Source organism: Taeniopygia guttata, chromosome 4A (assembly GCF_048771995.1).
Source record: "Taeniopygia guttata chromosome 4A, bTaeGut7.mat, whole genome shotgun sequence".
Taxonomy (NCBI): Eukaryota; Metazoa; Chordata; class Aves; order Passeriformes; family Estrildidae; genus Taeniopygia; species Taeniopygia guttata.
Window position 1 is genome coordinate 7,271,844 of NC_133029.1, and position 19,396 is coordinate 7,291,239.

Below are 19,396 nucleotides of genomic sequence, written 5' to 3' on the forward strand. Positions count from 1 at the left end.
AAAGAACGTCGGGGCAGAAGTGGGACCTGCAAGCCCTAGCTGACAGTCCCTTGCCCTGACTTCTGAATGATGTGGGATTCATTTCCTTTGTTAAAAATAACCTTGTTTATAACCTCTCTTTCATGATTCAGCTTTTCTGCAGTCATCAACTGATCGCCATCAAAGCAGGGCAGCATCAGATTTCAGGAGGAAGATGCAATAGGCTGTTGCAGCTGAGGCGTGCTCCTTGCAAAGGGCAGTTTGATGGAGGAAATGAGGGATGCCTTGTCAAAGGGCTGCTCTTTTTGGAGAGGAGTTTTCCTGTCTGAAATTGCTGCGCCAAATCCTACACTACCTGGAGTTCCTGCTGTGCAAATCCCCACCCATGGCTTCTGCCCTGCCAGAAACACCAGTGCCTCATCACCATGAATGTGGCCCCGTGCAGGCCCAAAGCTACAGACAAACGTGGTTTTCCTGGTTCCTCTCCTCCTTCTTGCCTGTAGGTCAGAGCATCAGACATGCGCTGCTCTACATGCGGCGACCTGGGGCCCTACCAGTGGCACAGCTACCAGTTCTACATTTAAAGCAAGACTCATTGCCAAGAAAAATCTCCTAGAAAGTCCCACACGCCCACTATTTTATTCCTCGCACTCTGGTGTGACGTGTCTCACAGCCAGCACAGCTCCCCAGGCTTCTAATGACCATGTTGTGAGGGTTTGCTAACTGCTGCATTATGTTGCCTGCAAAAATCAGGCTACACAGCTGCAATCCTCATGCCGTTTAGCAGACTGGGAAGCAGAGGCACAAAATGGAAAGGAACATCCTTTTCCAAAACCTTCTGGTGGTTTTTGGCTAGCTCTGTATTAAGTTGCCATGTTCAACTGGGTCAGTGACTGCTGGCCCTAGTGGTGTGCCCATGGACACACAAATAATCAGTAGCAAACACTCAAGCAGAAGCCAAACTCTTGAGATGCAATCCTGTGGTACAAATTTATGCTCATCCTTTTTTTTAGGAGCTAATCCTTTGTCCTTGCAGGAATTTTCCATAAATGTGGTATTTTTTTACACCTCATTGTGTGTTTAATGTTTAACAGTGGGATCATTATGGTTTTATTAGCAGCATGTAACGCTTTGTCATCTTCAACTGACTTTGCAAACATTAACTAATTGATCTCAACTATGAATCAGTGGTGGTAACTAGGAAGGGAGGTGAAGTGGTCTGCTGGTGCTCACTGGGGAAGCGGTTGTCAGAGCAGGGCACAGAAACCAGGGCTCACGTTTTGCTGCTCAGACCACGAACACGACAGTTTTATAAGTGTTATTTCCATTAGTGCTGCTGTCAGGGAGAGCTACTCTGTGTGCAATAAACAACCCTCAGCTGCTTCTCTCTGCCTCTGGTTGAGGTCATACTTGATAAAATGTCACCAAAACCCAAAAAATGCTGAATTAAGAAAAAAAAAAAGTGACTGACTTTGTTTTCCTCAATGATCCAGTGGTTGCTGGTTGTTTTCCGCTCGCCCTAACGAAATGCGTAATTCAATTATCTATATTTGCGGGAATTAGATGCCAAAGTCAGAAAGGAACAGGGCTGCTTGCAGCCACAGCTTGAGAGGTTTTTAAGGGCCACATCGGCAGAGACAGGCTTGAAGCATCCTGAAGCCGGCTGCCAGGAAATTAGCTCCTCGTTTGCAGTATGCAGAACATGTACGGCGGCTTCATGATTTACTCGCTCATCTGCTTCACATTGCGCCTACTCTCCCTCGCGACTGTCCTGGCGTACGCAATCTTCTGTTGCAAAACAGGAGTGAAAATGAGCACTGCAGCGGGGAAGAGCTGTGCCACTGCCCAGGTAAGCGTGGCCAAGCCTGGCAGGGACACGGCCCCTCCGGGCAAGGTGGGGAGGGGGTGGAGTGACAACAGCTTCGGCGACGGGAGGCTGTGGTGGTGGCTTTGAGGACAAATGAGATGTGTCTGGGGGATGTGCTGATTGCCTGGGGACAGCGGGGATACGGCCCCTCTGTGAGGGGGTGCAATGATGGCTTTGGACATAAGGATGGGTGCCCTGGGGGAAGTGCTGATGGCTTTGGGGACAGCAGGAACGGAGCGGGAAGGTGTAATAGTGCCCGTGGGAACAGCAGGGATACAGTGGGGACATGTAAGAGTGGCTTTAGGGACGCAGGGTGCAGAGAGGGAAGGTATGATGGTGACTTTGGGTACAGTGGGGGCATATGACGGTGGCTTTGGGGACAGAGAAGGCAGAGCAGGAAGGTGTAATGGTGTCTTTAGCAATAGGGAGGACACAGTGGGGGGTATATGATGGTGACTTTGGGACAGTAGGGACACAATGCTGGGGATGAGATGGTGGCTTTGTGAACAGTGGGGACACACAAGAAAGCGTGATGGTGGCTTTGGGGGCAGAGAGGACACAGCAGGGGTATGTGACAGTGGTTTGGGGACAATAGGGATTCAACCCCTCATCAGGGAGCTGTGATAGTGGCTTTGGAGACTGAGGGCACCGAGTGGGAAGGTATCATGGTGGCTTTGTGGACAGCGGGACTACAGCCCCTTAGAACATGGATGGGATGCTGTTTTTGGGGACACAACAAGGTGTGATGGCAGTTTTGGAGACAGCAGAGACACAGTAGGGACATGTGATAGTGACTTTGGGAACTGTGTGGATACAGTGGGAATGTGTGATGGTGGCTTTGGGGATAGAGGAGACACAGCAGGAATACCTGATGGTGATGTGAGGACAGTAGGGATGCAGCCCCTCAGTGGGGGAATGTCACGATGGTCTCGGGGACAGTGGGGCCCCAACAAGGAGGTGTGATGGTGGCTTCAGGGATAGAGGGGACACGTCACGGGGGTGCGACGGTGGCTTTGGGGATGGAGTGGACACGGCAGGGAGGTGTGATGGCAGTTGGGGTGGAGGGGACACGGCAGGGAGGTGTGATGGCAGTTGGGGGTGGAGGGGACACGGCAGGGAGGTATGGCGGTGGCTCGGGGACAGCGGCGATGCAGCCGCTCAGCAGGTGGCGGTGGCTTTGGGGACAGGTGGGCTGGGTGCGGGAGCGCGGTGTGTGCGTGCCCAGCGGCCGGGCAGAGGTGCGGTGCCGGGGGGTGGCCGTGCATCCCGGCCGGCGGCGGGAGCGGCGGCCCGGGGCGCGTCCCGCGGGTCGCGGCGGGGCGGGGGTCGCGGGGCGGTTGCCATGGCAGCAGCCGGGCGGCGCGCGCGGCCGGCGGGGCGCGGCGCGGCGCGGCCCCGGAGCGTACCATGTGCGCCCGGCGGCGGGAGGCGGCGGCGGAGGGGCCACGACGGCGGCGGCTGCTGCTGCTGCCCTGCTGCTATAGCTCCGCCACGGCGGGCCCGGCGACCAGGAGCCGCTGCGTCAATGTAACGGCGGGGACGGGGGCGGCGGGGACGGGGAGGACGAGGGGGGACGCTGAGTGGCATTTCGACGCCGCGCGTGGCCGGGGGGGAGAGGGGGGTGAGGGGGGCGGAGGGCGGGCGGGAGGCGTTAAAATGGCGGCGCGCAGGCGGCCCCCGCGCTAAACCGGCCCCCGTGGCTCGCCCCGCGCCGCCGCGCGTGGCACGGAGCGGCCGCCGCTGCCTGCGAGGTAAGGCCGGGGCGGCCGCGGGGCGCTCGGTGCCCCCCCGAGCCGCGGGCGCCCGGGGACGGGGGGCGCGCTCCGGGGAGGGGGCGCGGCGGCGGCTGGTCCCGGTTCCAGTCCCGGTCCAGCTGCGGCTGTCCCGGGAGCGCAGGCGGGCTGGCCGCGGGTGCTGGCGCGGCTCCGCATCGCTCCTTTGTCTGGCGGCGGCGGGCCCGGGCTCCGCTCCGCTCCGGCGGGCGGCTGAGGAGGGCGGCTGGCGCGGTAGGAGCGTGGCGGGGGCGGCGTTCCGTTCTTTAATAGGAAAAAAAAAAAAAATCACAAAACCCACACCAGAACTAATTTTTGCAGCCGAAAGTGTTGCAGGCGCTGCCGTACCCCCGGACTCCTGGCAGCGTGGCAAGCCCCTGCTCGGAGTAGCGGGAAGCGGAGTTGTAGTTCTGGAACAGCAGCCCAAACTCTCCGGAGGGCTCCGGCCGCCGCAGCGGCGAGAGAGGGGCCGGAGGGGAGGGGGGATTTTTTCTTTCCCTTTTTTTTTTTTTTTTTTTTTTTTTTTTTTGACTCTTATGAAGACATGCGCATTTGTTCATTCTTGCCACCGCACTGGAGTCTGCCTAGAAACAAAGAACACAGCCTGGCGAAGTTGATGCTGGCTCCCAAAGTGTCTGGCTTTTTTTTTTTTTTTTTTTTTTTTTTTTTTTTTTTGAGCTTTCTTTTTCTTTTCCTTCATTTACTTGTGCCATCGGTAAAAGCTTCGAGATGTTTCCTTCAATTATTCCCATGTGCCTGCTGATAGAAGCATACACCCCCGCCTCTCCCCTTCGCCCCCCTCGCCCCTGCCAGGCCAGGTTACGCATTTTGAAAAGTGCAGCCATGATAGACAGAGCAAGTTCTCTCTCCCATTTTGCCCCGGCCCCGCGGTGTGACAGCTCGCAGGAGGTGTGCCTTCTCACCGGGAGCCACCCCCTTGCTGAATCATCGCCGGGCCATGGCCGGACAGCCCGTCCGCCCGGGCAGCGGAGCGTTCCCCGGCCGAGCATGAGGCGGTGGCGGAGCTGAGGCGAGGCAGAGACCTGTTAACATTCGGCTCAGGCGCGGCAGAGCGGCTGCGGGGAGAAAACCTTCCCGTTTCATGGCAGCGGGAGCCGTGGATGCAGTTTTGAGCTCAAAGGCAAGACGTGCGCTGCTGTAAGGAATATCCCCTGCCTTTGAGGTAGTGAAAGTCCGACTGCCTGGTCCTGCAGGTTTTGCCTCTGAAAACTCCCCTCTTGCTCAGCTAGGCTCCGTGTGCGATCAGCACCGGGCTCGGGGAGTGATGTGCGAATTCGTGGTGTTGTGGCTCTTAGCTATAATCCTATATTGTGTTTGCATAGAGAAGTGTATGAACAGTAGTGTCGTGTCTGTGCTATTTGCCCAAAACTAGTTTATTCTGCACTGATGGAAGTCATTGCCTTTGTTACTGCAAGGAAATAATGACTTAATCTTTATGGGGCTTGGGATGCGAGTGTGTCAGATGCTGAGGTGTTGCGAGGTATCCTTGCCTCCATTTAAAGGTTGCCAAAAAGTAAGAGTAAGAGGTGGGATGAGAAATTTTCAGCTGGGGTGTATCAGGCAAGACTAAATTGCAGCAGTTGTTGGACATGTAACATGATCCTGTAATTAGAGTGAGGTTATAGTCTATACCATGTTGAAACTATCGGGTGTCTGTGTTGGATCAGTCTGAATTAAGCTAGTTATTCTGGGATTATACAGAAGCAGAAGTAATGCAGTTCAATTTTCCACAGAGCAGCTTCTATGGGGTTGCAGAGATGTTTTCCCCCTATGGGTCCTCCTTGCGGGTGTTTTGCTGTTAAGGTAGTATGTGGAGGCTGCAATGGTGGGAGAAAGGCCTTACATGGCACAGTCCTGCTCCTTGGAGCTTTATTTACTAAAGAAAATCCAAATCATGCGTCTTGGTCGTGGGATGGAAGAAAATTCTGAAGGAAGGACTTGGGGGGTTCAGCTTTATGAAGAAGTGAAGGAATTAAAGAACTCTGTAATTTGGTCTTAAAATTTCCCTGCCCCATTACTCTCCATACCCCAAGAAGGATGGGTGTTAGCAAGTCTGGTGGAGAGCCTGCAGGCTGTGGTCTTTTCAGTGCTCCTGCCAGTGGGGCAGGATCTTCCTGGGGCAGCTTCAAGCGGCTCTGGTTTGCTTTAGGGTTTTTCTGGTGTGGAGCTGCACAGGCAGACCTGAGAGGCTGTGCAGAGGTACAGTGTGTGGGCACCAGCTCTGCTCACGGGTGCTGATTTCCCTTGGTGTGTGTGTATATATAGACATGGTGTATATTTAAATAAAGTCATTTTAAAGTAGAGATGGCCCAGAAAAGTTTTGAGAACTATTTCAGTGTTTTGAGTGTTTCTTTTTCAAAGACAATGAACTGTGCTGAAGCTTCTGGGTATCATGGGATGTGCTGATAGCAGAAGGAGCAGTATACTTTGGGCTCAGTTGGGCTTCCTAGGAGCAGCTGAATTTTATGTGTGCACCTGGTTCAGCCTGTTTACAGCTGTGTGGCCGCTGCAGATCTGGTACTACCTTAAGGGCCTTTTGGGATATGTTGGCAGGGGCCCAAAGCAGACCTGGTGGTCAGCAAGGAAATTACCTACAAGGTGCTGTAAACTGTCCTGCCCAACCTCCTGCAGCATCTGGCCAGGTCAGCAGAATTCAGCGTGCCACATCCTTTCCTCTGTTGTGAGGGAGTGAGGGACCCACATGGAGAAAGAGGGAGTGGATCTGGACCTGTTATTCCTCCCTCCCAGTGCTGGACCATGTGCTGCAGGAAGGTTAGTGACAGTAGAAGTACTGGGCAGTTGTCCCTCTGAGATGTTGAGTCCACACAGAGGATTTTCTAGTGGTTTTTGTGCTGAGTTCCATGTCACAAGCAATGGGGGCCTGCTCTGCCCTCTTATTCTCTGTTGGGAAATGGCTGGCATAAGACTTATGTGTTATTCATAGAATTTTACTGACCTAGAAATTTTCTCCCGGGCTTGTCCCATCTTGGCAAGAGGAGTATGTGGAGCTTAGAATTTTGCACTTATGATGCCATCACATGTGAAGTTTTGAGGGGCTGTTCTGCACGTTTAAGGGAATCTCAAAGTGCAACTCAAAAACGTGTGTGACTGCAGAGAGAGAGAGGCTGGCTTTCTTGCTTTTTGCAACATAGCTTGCAAATCAATTTTGAAGCTGGTGCTGTTGTGGAAGTGGTTCTGCTTCTGGTCCTATTTTCTAGTCTCTTACATCCTTATAATTTAAGAATAATCTTGCAGAATAACAAGAAAAAAAAAGATGCTAATTTTAGCCATCACTCAGCTTCTCCATGTGGCCGCGGAAGTGGTTGTGTTGGCACAAGGACTTGGGGGGCCCAGCCAGGACAGGAGGATGCTGGGCCATGGCATAACTGCATTGCTAATGTCTGGCAAATGGATCTTGCTAAAGGCACAAGTCAAACCATGGCTGGCCTAGTCACCTGTGCCTGCAGGTCAGTCAGGAGCCTGAAAGCAAATGAAATTTCTCTTTGTGGCTAATGCAGGGACACGTGAAGATGATGAATCTACAGTTGGGATTTGGTGACTGATGCCCACAGTAGGACGCCCCTTCTGTACTGGTGGTTACAACTTGGCTTTGTCAGTGAAGTGAACCATTGCATGAGTCAGATGTGTTGGGAAAGAGTATGGAGCATTCATAGGAGCAGGCATTTTGGACCATGGACATACTAGAAGTAATGTGTGGAAGCTGGGTACTAGGAACATGAGGCTGTTCATTGAGAGGGAGGCTGAGCACTGAAAAGCGGAGTTTGCTAAGATCTCGATATCCAAAGGTAGTAAATAGGAGTGATGGCTCTCTTGATGGGCTTTGAGAACAGTGCAAACATCCAACCAAAGAACTGCCACGTCAGACAGACATGGCATCTTGCATTTCCATTGCCCAGCTCCAGCCTCCTAGTAGCCATCAGGAAAATGTGAGAAAAATCTTCTGCAAAAAGCTAGAAAATCTCGACTGGGGAGTGACTGCAGCCTGGAAGCAGGAAAGAGAGGATGTCTTTATTGAACAGTGTGTGTTTGCTCTTAAAATCCCTTAAAAGCTCTGAAGCTCAAGCTTGCTTGGTTTGCTGTGTTTGCCATATGTAATATTTCAGTGAGAAGTTTCAATTCAGTGTGGTTGAGTTGATGCAGCAGTTCCTTTTTAGGTGATAGGGATCCACTTACCCATGTGTAATGTACTGGTTTGCTTTTTAGACTGGTTTTTGGAGGGGGGAACTGTGAGCTTCATTTTAGCTGGGGTAGTCCAGACCTCTGGGCAGTGCATATATCCATCTCTAGGGCAATGCTCAGGTTCTAGTTTGTCATACTATTTAAACACAGACTTGTCTCTTCTGCTGAAATTCAGTCTTTAAGCTGGAGCATTTATAATAAAATACTTTGTAATTCTCTGTTCACCTCTAATGCAACACCACAGGTTTCCCAGGCTTTCTGTCTGTGTCTGCTGCTGAAATAGAATTCCTTATCCTGCCCCCTAAGTATAGAAGTTGTATAAATGGATCCTTTTAGTTTGTTTTTTCCAGATTTCCATGTGTGCAGATTGCTGCCCCTGGATAGATGATTTACCTGAATTTGTGCTTGCGATGCTTTTGCAGTTGGTCACCTCTTCCCTGCTAAGCTGTGCAGTGCATGTTATTCTTTTAAAAGGTGTGTATCCTCCCCTTTTTCCATGCCATCTTCCAGGAAGGATTGTCTACCTAGAGTGATGTTATCGTCTCCCATTTTAAATGGTGTCAGCAGATATTTGTTTTTTCCCTTCTCTCATTTTGATGCTAAGTACTCACCATGGGAATGAGTCGTCTTGTATTATTCACATGGAGTAAATCTGTGGCTTGGCCTGCAAATTATAAGGCCCTGCTGAGCGAGGGTGAGTGCCTTAAGAGCCCAAGTAAAGGTGCCAGGATCTGTTTGCCTGGGCTTTTTTTTTTTTTTTTAAAGCACATAGGCCGACAGCAAGCTGAAAAAGCAGTGGCCTTCTGAGCCGGGTATTTTATGTCTGACGGCTTCTGAATGCATAAAATCAGAGAGAATGTGTGTGTGTAATCCGATCTGCTCTTGAAAGCCTTGCGGAGGGCTGCATGCTGCAGACATAAGCTGTGTCAATAAGAACTCTATTCACCCTCGGAAAACAGCCTCGTGATCAGGTTTGATTGGCAGGCTTCCTAAGGGAGGGCCTTTTTTTGAGAAAAAACTCTGATTTTTTGGCGGTACTTCTGAGTGCCTTTTCGAACTCCCACTTATTGTTCTTTCCCCATGATAAACTTGGATATTTTTGCTGGGAGCTTGCTGGGGCAGAGGGAGGATTTCATGTAGCACTGTAAAAGGAGTGTGGGGTGAATTTCCTTCCTTGCAGTGCAGCTCCTTTGCCAAAGCTGTGTTTATGAGCATGAAGGTGAGGGATTTAAAAGAATATGAGGTAGGACTGGAGGTCACGGTGTGCAGGAGTGTGTACCATACCCTTGTGCGTGCTCAGGGTACTGTCTTGCAGAGCAGTGGCACAAAATACCCATCCTTGTAAAAGTCTTGTATGGTAATGCACAAAATGTGTGGCTGTGCATGCTTATGTGCTTTTTTCCCCCTTGGTTCTGCAGATGTGTATGTTATCCAGAAGTGTTGTTGGATGAAATTCTGCTTTTGGTTATGCTGTCATAAATCTGCTGTGAAGGCAGTGTCATACTAATGGCTGTAATTTGCTGGTTGCTATTAAATATAAACAAAATTAAAAAAAAAAAATACTCAAGGCAAAAATCGAATTCTGCTTTATGAAGTATTCTACACCTGGCATGTAATCTTTTAAAATCTTGTAGGAAAAATCTGCTTGAGCTGATAAAAATTATACTTATGGGATTTGCTGAAAGCAGAATTTTAGTCAGAATACCAGGTTCTGAGCTGCTGTTCAGTGTGTAACATTTGTGTAAATGGCATTTTCTGCTGCGTTACATATGTGATATTCAGCGTTTGCTCTGCTGAGGTCTTAAAGCCATTCTCTTTGGCACTGAGTCACTGGTTTTTGCAAAAGAGATAATGGACTTTCAGTTTTGCATGTTTCTTTTTTTTTTTTCCCAAGTCCTTTGGTCTATCTGTCACTTGTCTTAAAGCTTCATGTCCTTCGTCAAGTGATGATTTGAAAATTAGCTCATCTGTATGTCTTTCTGGGTTATTCTTGTAGCTGCAAATGAAAGCTTTAAAATATAATTAGAACGTAATATGCACGAGCTCAAAAAAAAAAAAAAGCAAAGCTATTATTTAAGAGAAATGCAATTATGTTTTGAGCCAATTGAGGCTTGACTTAATTTCTCAGGGTTTGTTGGTGATGATGTAGTAAAACCAAAATTAACTCTTGAAATATGCCTGTCCTGAGTCAGGAATTTGACTGGTGAAAATGTAGAGAGCCGCTGAAAGAAGGGGAATCTCCTTGTAGGGAAACGTGTCCCTGTGCAGATGCAGCATTTGGGGTGATTCCTGCAGTTCCATTTTCCTGGCTCTTCCCAGCTGAATCTGCTTCAGTAAAGGCCTGATCTTGCCTACAACAGCTTTAGTAACAAACTGTCCGTTTTAGGTGGGATTGGCCCCTGAGCAAACAGAGTGCAGACCTTGGCAGCCATGGACAGGGCGAGGGTGGGCAGGAAACACTGGCTGCTGCTCCTCTTAGTGTGGGGAGGCCGCAGCTCGGTGATTTGTTTTTACTTCCTGTTCTCAATCTGTTTGGGTCAAAAGTAGCGGTGTTTTTCCATATTAAGAAGTTTGGCTTCGTTCTGCTAGGCAGCAATAAATTTTACACCGTGCACAACGTGTTTCTTATATTTCAGAGACACTTCATTGCTGCCTTTGACTTTTAATTTGGATGGTGAAACCTTTATTAGTGCTTTCTTTGTTGCACGACCTGCTTTTCAAGGAAAACAGAAAGCTTTTCTTTTTTTCTCCTTTCCTTCTGTTTTGGAAAGAGCCTTTGAAATATCTCACAGGTCTGTAGCTGAGCAGAGGGAGGGAGCTGGCAGGTCTGTCTGCCATGCCTGGCTCCTTAGCAGGCTCACAGGGAGATGGGGACACCTCAGCCTGCTTCTCTACTCCTGGAGTTAATTGGGATGCTGGGACTTAATTCATTAGTGCTCATGAAGTGTTTGGTAATGTTTTGGTGGAAGGTTCTGGGGCTGTGTGGTGGTGAGGTGTGGTTGTGCAATGCAGGACTGTGATGCTGGGAGGAGCCTGTGTGGGTTGATGGACCAGTTGCTAAAGTGGTCCTAAAGGCTGGAATGGTGAGCTGTAAAACATCCCCTTGTCATTGACGGGAAATCCTGCCCGGTAAAGGACAAGCTCTGAGCCGTGGCTGACTGCTGGCTGCTGCTGGGAGTTGTTCTCCAGAGCACCGGTTTAGTCCACAGCATGCAAAATGTTGCCACAGGCCATAGGGTGCAAAACTAATGGAGAAGAAAGAATCAGGCTCTTTGTGCTCTTCCCTGGTTGGGCAGCAGAGGTATTTGGATTTCTCTCACCAAAAAACTCTTAATCAATGCTGGTCACTCTTCCTAAGTTGCCCAGTTGTAAGATTTCCTACTCTGCAGCCAGCAAGTCAGGATGGATAAATCTTTTTATGGCCATACCAGGTATCCGTGGGCTCCTTTCAAATATAGTCTGAACATTTTTTATATAAATAGTAATCAGCAGTGCTGGCCCAGGGGGCTTGTATTGCATTCAGATACTTTTCAGAGGAGTTATTTTTGAAGCACAAAAAAGAAACAGGAGCACAGAGCAATCCGGAGGGTTACAGGTGGTTTATCCTCCTTTCTTTTAAGCCTCCAGATGCTGGAGTTGTATCTGACTGAGGAACTCAGAGTGCAGAGGTGTTTTGTGAAGCCTCCATGCCCTTAGACAGACTGCCCAGGTTTTCTCCACCTTGTGTTTTCACTTTACTCCTGGATCCACAAAAACACACCTCCATTCCATGTACTCTGCTTGTTCCTCAGACCAAGTCCATCACTGATGAATTTGGCTTGACTAATTACTCAGTGAAGCACACAGACTTGGTGTGACTTGTCACACTTGGTGTGACAACCTCAGTGCCCTTCATTAAGCAGAGCCTCCATAAGGAGCTAATATTGGCGGTGTCCCAAGTGCCCAGGCGTGGTCTGGCTAATGAAGCAGCACCTTTCACAAGGTGCTTGAGGAAGCTGCACTTCAGGTCATGTAAATAAGGAAACCAGAGTGGGCTGCTCTCCTGCAGGATGAACAGCAAGCCCCTTCCCTCCCGCATCTCTGCAGTGAGGTGACACCTCCCCTGCTGCCTCTGGGTGCAGGCAGCCTCTCCCCCTTGCTCACAAGTGTGGGCAGTTTATCCCCTCTCCTCCCCGTGCCTGCATTGCACACTCCTTTGACCAGTCTGCCCAGGGCACCTCTCGTGGGTGACTCTCTCAAGGAATTAACCACCTTCATCATGATTTTCAGGGTCTGCAGAGCAGTGGGTTGAGTAGGTGTGATCTACATTTCTTCTGAGACTGTGGAGATGAATATGGCATGTAGGGCGGATTCTGCATGAGGTTTTATGAACCTTGCTGAAGGGAGAGACCTGCTGGGTTGGGGACTTTCCAGCTCTGGTGACTGTGTTGTAATATGACTCATTCAATAGCTGATGCTCAGGTACCAAAACTGGAATGAGGATACTGCTGCCAAACACCAAATTCATTCTGTGTCCTGTGTTAGGTGGAAGGTTATCCTTCTGACAAGACCTTGAGATCTATTAATAAGGTACAGGGAAACTTCTCATGTGTTTAATAACAGATTTATTTATTTTCTGTACAGTGCCACCCACTTGTTTTTCTGGAGATAGCTCTAAATTCAGCCCAGGTGCAGAGACTGTTGCAGATGCCCCTAGTTGGGTGGTGACACCATTTTGCATGCCAGCTTATGTGATAAAGTTTTCCCCTAGGTCTTGGAACATCTTGTGGGGAATGTGTGGATTTGGGACAAGAGGTAGAAACCTCTTGACAATGGGGCATTGCCAAGGCAGAGCCATTGGCTGCTTGAGCTCCCAGGCTGTGCCCAGTGCTCTTGGCTTCATGGGTGCCACGAGGAGCTAAGCCTTGTCCTTCATGCGCTTCATATGTTTTTTGGCTCTGAAAGGTGTGTTCTTTTTCCTCACTGGTGCTGTTCTCTTTGCTTTGTCCTGAATGCTTACCATGGCTGAGGGAGAGGGCAGGAATGATCCCAGGGCCAATGCAGCCTGTGCTTGGGTCAGCTGGAAAAGGTGGTGAAAGCTGAGCTGGAGGATGCCCAGTGCTGCAGGAGAGCGTCTGCATAGGTGAGGCTGAGTCAGTCTCTAGCAGCCTTTTGCAAGGTGCTGGGGTTTTTTGCTTTAGTAAAACACGCTAATAATTATATACTGATTTAATTAAAAAATGCTTAGAGCACCCATTGCATAAGGCCATGAGCTAAGGCAGGTGCCTTTTAACAGCGGTAATTCCCTTTTTGAAACAGAAGGACTGGACAGTTGAGTTGGACTGATCCCATGCAGCGGCACTTCACCACACACTACATTTCGGACAACTGCCCACTGATTCTGGTTTTGTAGGTGTGGGGATGTGTTGGCTTGACTTCCCAATGTAGGGACCAGGAGAGCAAGTGGGGAGAATACCACAGTCCAGCCAAACATGCCAGGTTTGGGGCTGACTGGCAGTGATTTGCAGGTTTTTTGACATGAGGTTTCCTTTCTCTCAGTAAAATGTAGATTCAAACACTTGTGAGACGCTTTTTTAGCGCAGTTGTTCGTGATGTTCAGCAGCAAACATGTGACTGGTGACTTGCTTGTCTGATGGCTTTCTCTTGAGCATCCTCAGATACTTCTCTGTCAGTGTTATGATGACTGGGGAGAGGGATTTTACAGTTGAACTGGAACTTAAATTTCAAAAGGAGTTTTTTCTCGTGAAAATAAATCTGTGTTTGGCTTTACAGCTCTTACTGTGCTTCATCTTCAGTTTTCTGGTGCTGGCTGTAAAACCATTAAATTCCTAGTGGGGTGGTGCAGAGCAATGTCTTCAGTTTGAATCTGAACAACAGTGAGGAGCAACTCGAATTTAAAATCAAGTTTTGGTCACCAGCAACAAACACATTTTGTTGGTCCCATGTGTCTATGACACGTGCTGGTGTTGTGGCATGTTCCACAATGGCAAGTGCCAGCTCCCTCTCCCTGGCAGAGCCCAGGACTGAGCACCACTTGTTCTGTCTGCAGGAGTGACACTACTACAGCACAAGTGAGACTTTCCCTTTGCCTCTTGATAGGCAAAGAACCCATCAGGATTGCAGAAATGTCTTCAGAGATTTATGCAGCAATTTTAAGCATCCTGTCTTCCTTTTTTTTTAGGTTAAAGTAATGCTACAAATACTTTTTTTTATAAGACTCCTAATACAACAAAACTGTCAAGGGAGATAAGTCCACTATGGTGATTATTGTCCAAATATAATAACTTTGTGATAGGCAAAAAGTGAGTCTGACTACAAATGGGAGTGATTCTGAGAGGAAGGTAAAAAACCTTAATATTCTGAATGATAGAAGAATGAATTTAAATTCATTTAATGTCAGTAATCTTTGTATTATTAACCATAATCTGCTTCTTAGAAGCATACAGACGTGGCTTCTTTTTTTCCCCAGCTCTCTGTAGAACTGCATTAATAAGAACAGAGTGTTTCTCCTGACCTCTGCCTTTATACTTTGAGCTCTGAAGGGCACACATTTTTCTCCTGTATTTTTGGACGGTATCTGCAGGTAGTGAAAGTTGCCACAAATAAATAGCAAATCTGGGAGCATGTTACCATAGTCCCAGATCATTTAGGAAGGGGTTAATCCTGCAAGGTACTTACAGGAGAGTAAGGGATGCAATCTGATATCCTTTGTGGGTGGTTTTAGGATGGTCTTGAGTCTGTGTGTTGCCAAAGAGATTCTCAGCAGGGTGATCTTAGGAGGAAACTGAGTGTGAGAGGGTGCAGGCTGCTGTAGTGTTGGATGCACAACTTTCTGGATGGTTTACGAGAGGGGAGGTACAAATACAATAGTATGGATGAATTTGATGCAGTATTGTTAGCTGGATTGTGGAGGTGAGGAGGGAAGACTGGCTTTTTAGGATTGTTGTTTAGAGCTTTCAGTGTGGGGAAGGCTTCAGGTGGGAGGTTATCACGATCAGCCTCATGCATTTCCCTCTTCTGAGGGAGAGAGCTGCTGCACGCGAGCTCAGCTTTCTGCAGGAATGTGATGTTGCTCATCCTGGAGATCCAGGCAACCAAAACGAGAGAGAGAGAGAATTAAAGCATGAGATCTGCTTGCTTATGACCTGAATCCCCTAATCATAGCCCCGTGTAAGTGAAGGTCTTAGGATGGGTTGAGTAGAGGGCATCTCCACCCAAGAAAATGTACATCTGCCCTCCACATCACAGAATTAGAGCTTACTCCTGGTGAAATACAGTTGTAAGAACCTCAAACCTCGCCTTAAACCAGACCTGCTGTTTGTGACATTGCTTCCCCTGTGGCAGGCACATGTTGAAGGCATGGTGAAGAGAGCTGTGTGCTACCTGAGCTCCCTGCCCTCAGGACACCTACCCTGGGTGCCAGGAAGTGTATCCTGGTGAGTCCATGCCTTTTGGAACTGGTCCTTCAATTGATGTCTTGGATTAAAGCTTTGATTGTATGTAAATGTTGTGGTGCTACTTACTTACTGGGAAGTAATATTGAGGCAGTTCATGCAACAGGGTGGCCACTTTCACTGACCCTGTAATTTCCTTTTGGCTGTGGCTGTTTCTCCTAGGGTATCCCACTAATTCCAGGCCCATGGTAATCCCATGCTTTTCAGCATGGTGTTCAGTTTATTCCAGGTTGTTAGACTGCAGCCAGTGATGTAAGACTTGCTGTTTTTTTTTTCATGTATGTAGCTAAACTGAAAAATCAATTTAAAAAATAGGAAAGGAATTTATTCCATTTTGAATGGCATCACCAAAGGAAAATAAAAGAAAAAAGAAAAAAATTGTCAGCACATTTCTGGCATGGAGGTGAAGGGAAGAGCAAATTTTAGTGGAAAGATACGTAATTTGTTTATTTATTAGATGAGAGGTAGAGATGTTTCAGCTGAGGGATGGAGGAAAAAAAAGGAAAAACAAGGAGGGAGGAATCCTAATGCTCTTTGCCTTTTGTAAAGAAATGCTTCATTTTTCCTTTTGAAGCAGTCTGGAAATTCAGGTTAGTCACTGTAAAGCTGAATAAATAATTTGCATGAAAAGCTCGCACACATAGTAGGTAGAAAAATTAAAATATTTCATAAAAGGACTTTAAAAGCACCTTTGGCTCAAATCTGTGTTACTGTAAACTGAGGGAGAACCTCTGATTTTTCTGTTACCCGAGGATCTGGCTTTTGGTTTTAATCTTTTCTTCTCTCCCTCCCCTCCTCCTCCCACGATATGAAAGGTGTGTTTGTATGGAGGATTTCTTGCAGCACGTAGCCAAGGACTGTTTCAGAGTTCAGACAATTTGATCCAAAGGCTCTTCCTAGCCTTGATGGAGTTTTGCTTTTACAGCTCCTGTGAATTAAGGGAGTATTGATTCAGCATCATGTCAGATACAGATATTTGGGGTTCGAACATTGCCCACAAACACTTTACAAAGCACTATGCAAATGTTTTTGAGAGCTAACAAAAACCTTCATTGTTGCCTGAAGGTTGAATCCACAGCTAGCTGCCTTCTTGGAATAAGCAGATAACAAATTAGCTACTAATACCTTATTTGTGGTTTGGAATTCCCACTGCTGCTACTGATAGGTGAGGTTTTTGGGTCACAAGGTGGATTGCAGGAGCTGGATCCTGCTCAGTGTTGATACCCTGTTTGTGTGGTGTGTTTGGGCAAGGCAGGACAAGCTGTTGTCAGTCTATCTCTAGCCTGTGCCTCCTGCGTATTGGCCACATGGGGTGGGGACAGCAGGGACCAGGCCACGCGTGGCAAAACAGAGGAGCCAGCTTGCTCTTTGACTGAGCTGTGCCTGGTAAGGTACTGTGGTATCTGGCTGAAGTCCTTTGTGTTCAGCTGGTGTCCTGACTTGTGTTTCTGACAAAAGATGAATAAATGCTCAAGGCCAGGTTGGACAGGGCTTTGAGCAGCCTTAGTGGAAGATATTCCTGCCCATGAGAGAGGCATTGGAAAGAAATTATATTTAAGGTTGGTTTCATCCCCATTCTAACCTTTAGACGAAGCTGGATATACCAAACTTGGCTATGGTTTAGGTGTGAGGCCAGAGCTGCTTCTGAGGAAACTTTGGGGACTGTTGATTTAAGGTTCGTGTCCTGTTGGGTGAGCTCTAGGGTAAGTATTCAACTTTCAGAAAGTATTGTGTGTTTTGTTTGCTTTTTGGCTTTTGAACGTGTGTGTTTTTTAAGAACAATCAGTTCTGAGGGAGCCTCCTGTCAATAATTGTTGGTATTTGTGTAGGGTGATCAAAAGAGTCTATGCAGGCTAAAGGGGAGACAGCACAGACAGGCCCATGTTGGAGTTGCTGTGTGTTCGCTGTGCCCTTAAGGTGTAGGATTAAGCTTGCAGAAAAGGAACGAGGTCAGGTCTAGACCAAGAAGTAGACTCTGGAATCCAGCCAGGAGTGTAAGGTTTTTTTTCCTGTAACAGCATCCTAGATGTGGCAGTTGTGTTGACTTAGCCGAAATGAGGCTGACATCTGTAGGTCAGGGCTGATTAAAAGGGAAGGAGGGTGGAGAATAGCTCTGCAGAGTAAAGAGGATTTAAAGATAACAGTGTGGGGAGATGCGTGGCCCTTACTTGCAGAATTTGAGTTGGCCGTGGGAAATCTCAGTGTGCCTGGGAGCAGGGACCTCCTGGTCCCTGAGTTCTCTGTGGGCCCCAGGACGCTGTGGCTGCTGCTCAGTTCATGGGAGTCTTCTGACTGATCCCTTCCTCCCGAGTCTGACTTTGGGTAGAAGTTTGACTTAAGCTTTCCTCTTCTGCTGTTCAAGGGAAACCTCCCACACAAACCTTTGGCTTGGTGTAAAACCCTACTGTGATGACAACACCCACCCCTCACTTTGTTGTGTTGGAGGGTTAAGTGTCTGGGTCTCCTGCTTGGTGCAGATGAAAGGTGCTGTATTGCTGAGCTGTGCTGTATGCTGGAGCATTATGTGCTGGAAGCCACTTCAGAAAATATTTCTGTGCTCTTTTTGACCTCCATTGTGTCTTTCTGCCCAAATTCAGTTGTGCTGGTAGCTGAGGATCTTGGAGGCTGTCTCTTTTTTGAGAAGGAAAGAGGAGAGTGATGACACTTCAGAAGCACTAACCTCATACTTTGGTAGAACAGCATATTGTGGCCAGAATTGTGCTTCATGGTCATTAGCTGCTGCTTACACATTAAGTATGTTGCTTTCAGAAGCGCTCTGACACCAGGGATCTCTGCCCTGTGGGATGGGTGAGGTGACACTGCAAACAGCGTTATGAAGGAACATGCCACCTCCAGGGTCAGGAATGTGATTTATCTGTACTTCTTGCGTGGAGACCTTCAGGAGCTGGTCTGCTGTTCTGATTTTTTTCCACAATGACTCCTTTCAGCCTTTCAGAAAAATTGGCTGATTTGATTAAATGAACATTTCTGTGGTGTAAATCAGAAAGGAAGAGAGTGCTCAGCTTCTTTCTGAAGCAGGAGTTTTAGTTTCCAAATGAAAAACTTTCTTAGCATGATAAAAATAGAGAATTACTTTATGGGGAAAGTACTTGCTTCCCTCCTGGCTCTGCTGGGCAGCCTTCAGCCAGGAGGAAGTGGGGAAATTACCCTCAGCTCCCTTGGACCACAACCAGTCCTACTGGTTTTCCAGTGAAGTAACTAGAGTTACGCCAGAGCTGTGCTTTAGCTCTTCAAAGTTAACGGATAAATGACTCCATATGAAAACTGAATTTTAAATCCTGCCAGGTGTGATGTCCCTCCCTGTAGGACCTCCAACCTGTGTGGCACTACATCATGAAGCACAGGCCACGTGAATGGTGAGATTCATCGCATTGGGGTGCTCAGTCCAGCTAAGCAGCATGGATAGCTGTGATCACTACTCACGTCAGTCAGTTAATAACTTTTATATTTGGAGAAATAACTGCATAAGCAGTAGTGGCCTTGCATAGAATTCTGGGCCTCTCTGTCAGGGGATGGGCAACTATTTGATGATTTTGCAAAAAATAAATTATCTTGGCCTTTATTCTGGTCCCTAAATTCATTTTGAACTGTGACAAGAGCCAGGATTTAAGCCTGGCTTTCCCCAAGTAAAATGCAGTTAATTAGACCACTCCATCATGTAGCCTTCTCTGTTAACAAAGGCAGTATACTCAGCCAGACAGCTCTTGCTCACAAGTGATGCTCACCTTTTGTGTGGCAGAGTGTGCTTGCTCAGAGCCTGGAGTCCTTGTTTGCATCCTTTTTCAGCAGTGCTTCTTAACCCCTCTGTGCAGCCCCATTTTAGTGCTGCCTGTCTCCAGTTGAGACTGCTGGCACCAGAATGTGTTTAAGTTTGAATGATGGTTTGTGTTACTGGTAGTGGCTGTGGAGTTTTACCAAGGTCAGAGACAGCTGCAGGGTAAAGGGGAAGAGGGTTTTTACCCCGAGGAGCTTGTAGCACTCAGGATGATGTGACATTAGTGTTATTAGTGGTAAATTGTGAATGGGGCTCAAGCAATGTTGGGGGCAAACTGGGACAGTTAAAACAGCTTGATTTCTGAGCT

General features: G+C 48.0%; 1 protein-coding gene across 27 annotated transcripts in view; it reads left to right on the top strand.

The window, feature by feature from the left end:
- The first annotated feature begins 1,475 nt into the window (after positions 1–1,475).
- The window catches only part of MBNL3 (muscleblind like splicing regulator 3), a 93,460-nt gene continuing 75,539 nt past the window's right edge, over positions 1,476–19,396 (top strand). For 12 of the 27 annotated variants that reach the window (XR_012055967.1, XR_012055968.1, XR_012055969.1 and 9 more), the window contains exon 1: positions 3,236–3,373. Coding sequence is in view for 3 of the 27 variants with exons in the window: in XM_072929085.1 (XP_072785186.1) it covers positions 1,697–1,828 (132 nt within the window). In the remaining 24 variants the exon portion in view is untranslated. Of the gene's footprint in view, positions 1,829–3,216; positions 3,374–3,445; positions 3,598–4,352; positions 4,802–12,542; positions 15,276–19,396 lie in introns of those variants that run through there. The other 15 variants (XR_012055971.1, XM_072929077.1, XM_072929091.1 and 12 more) reach the window with 13 other exon arrangements.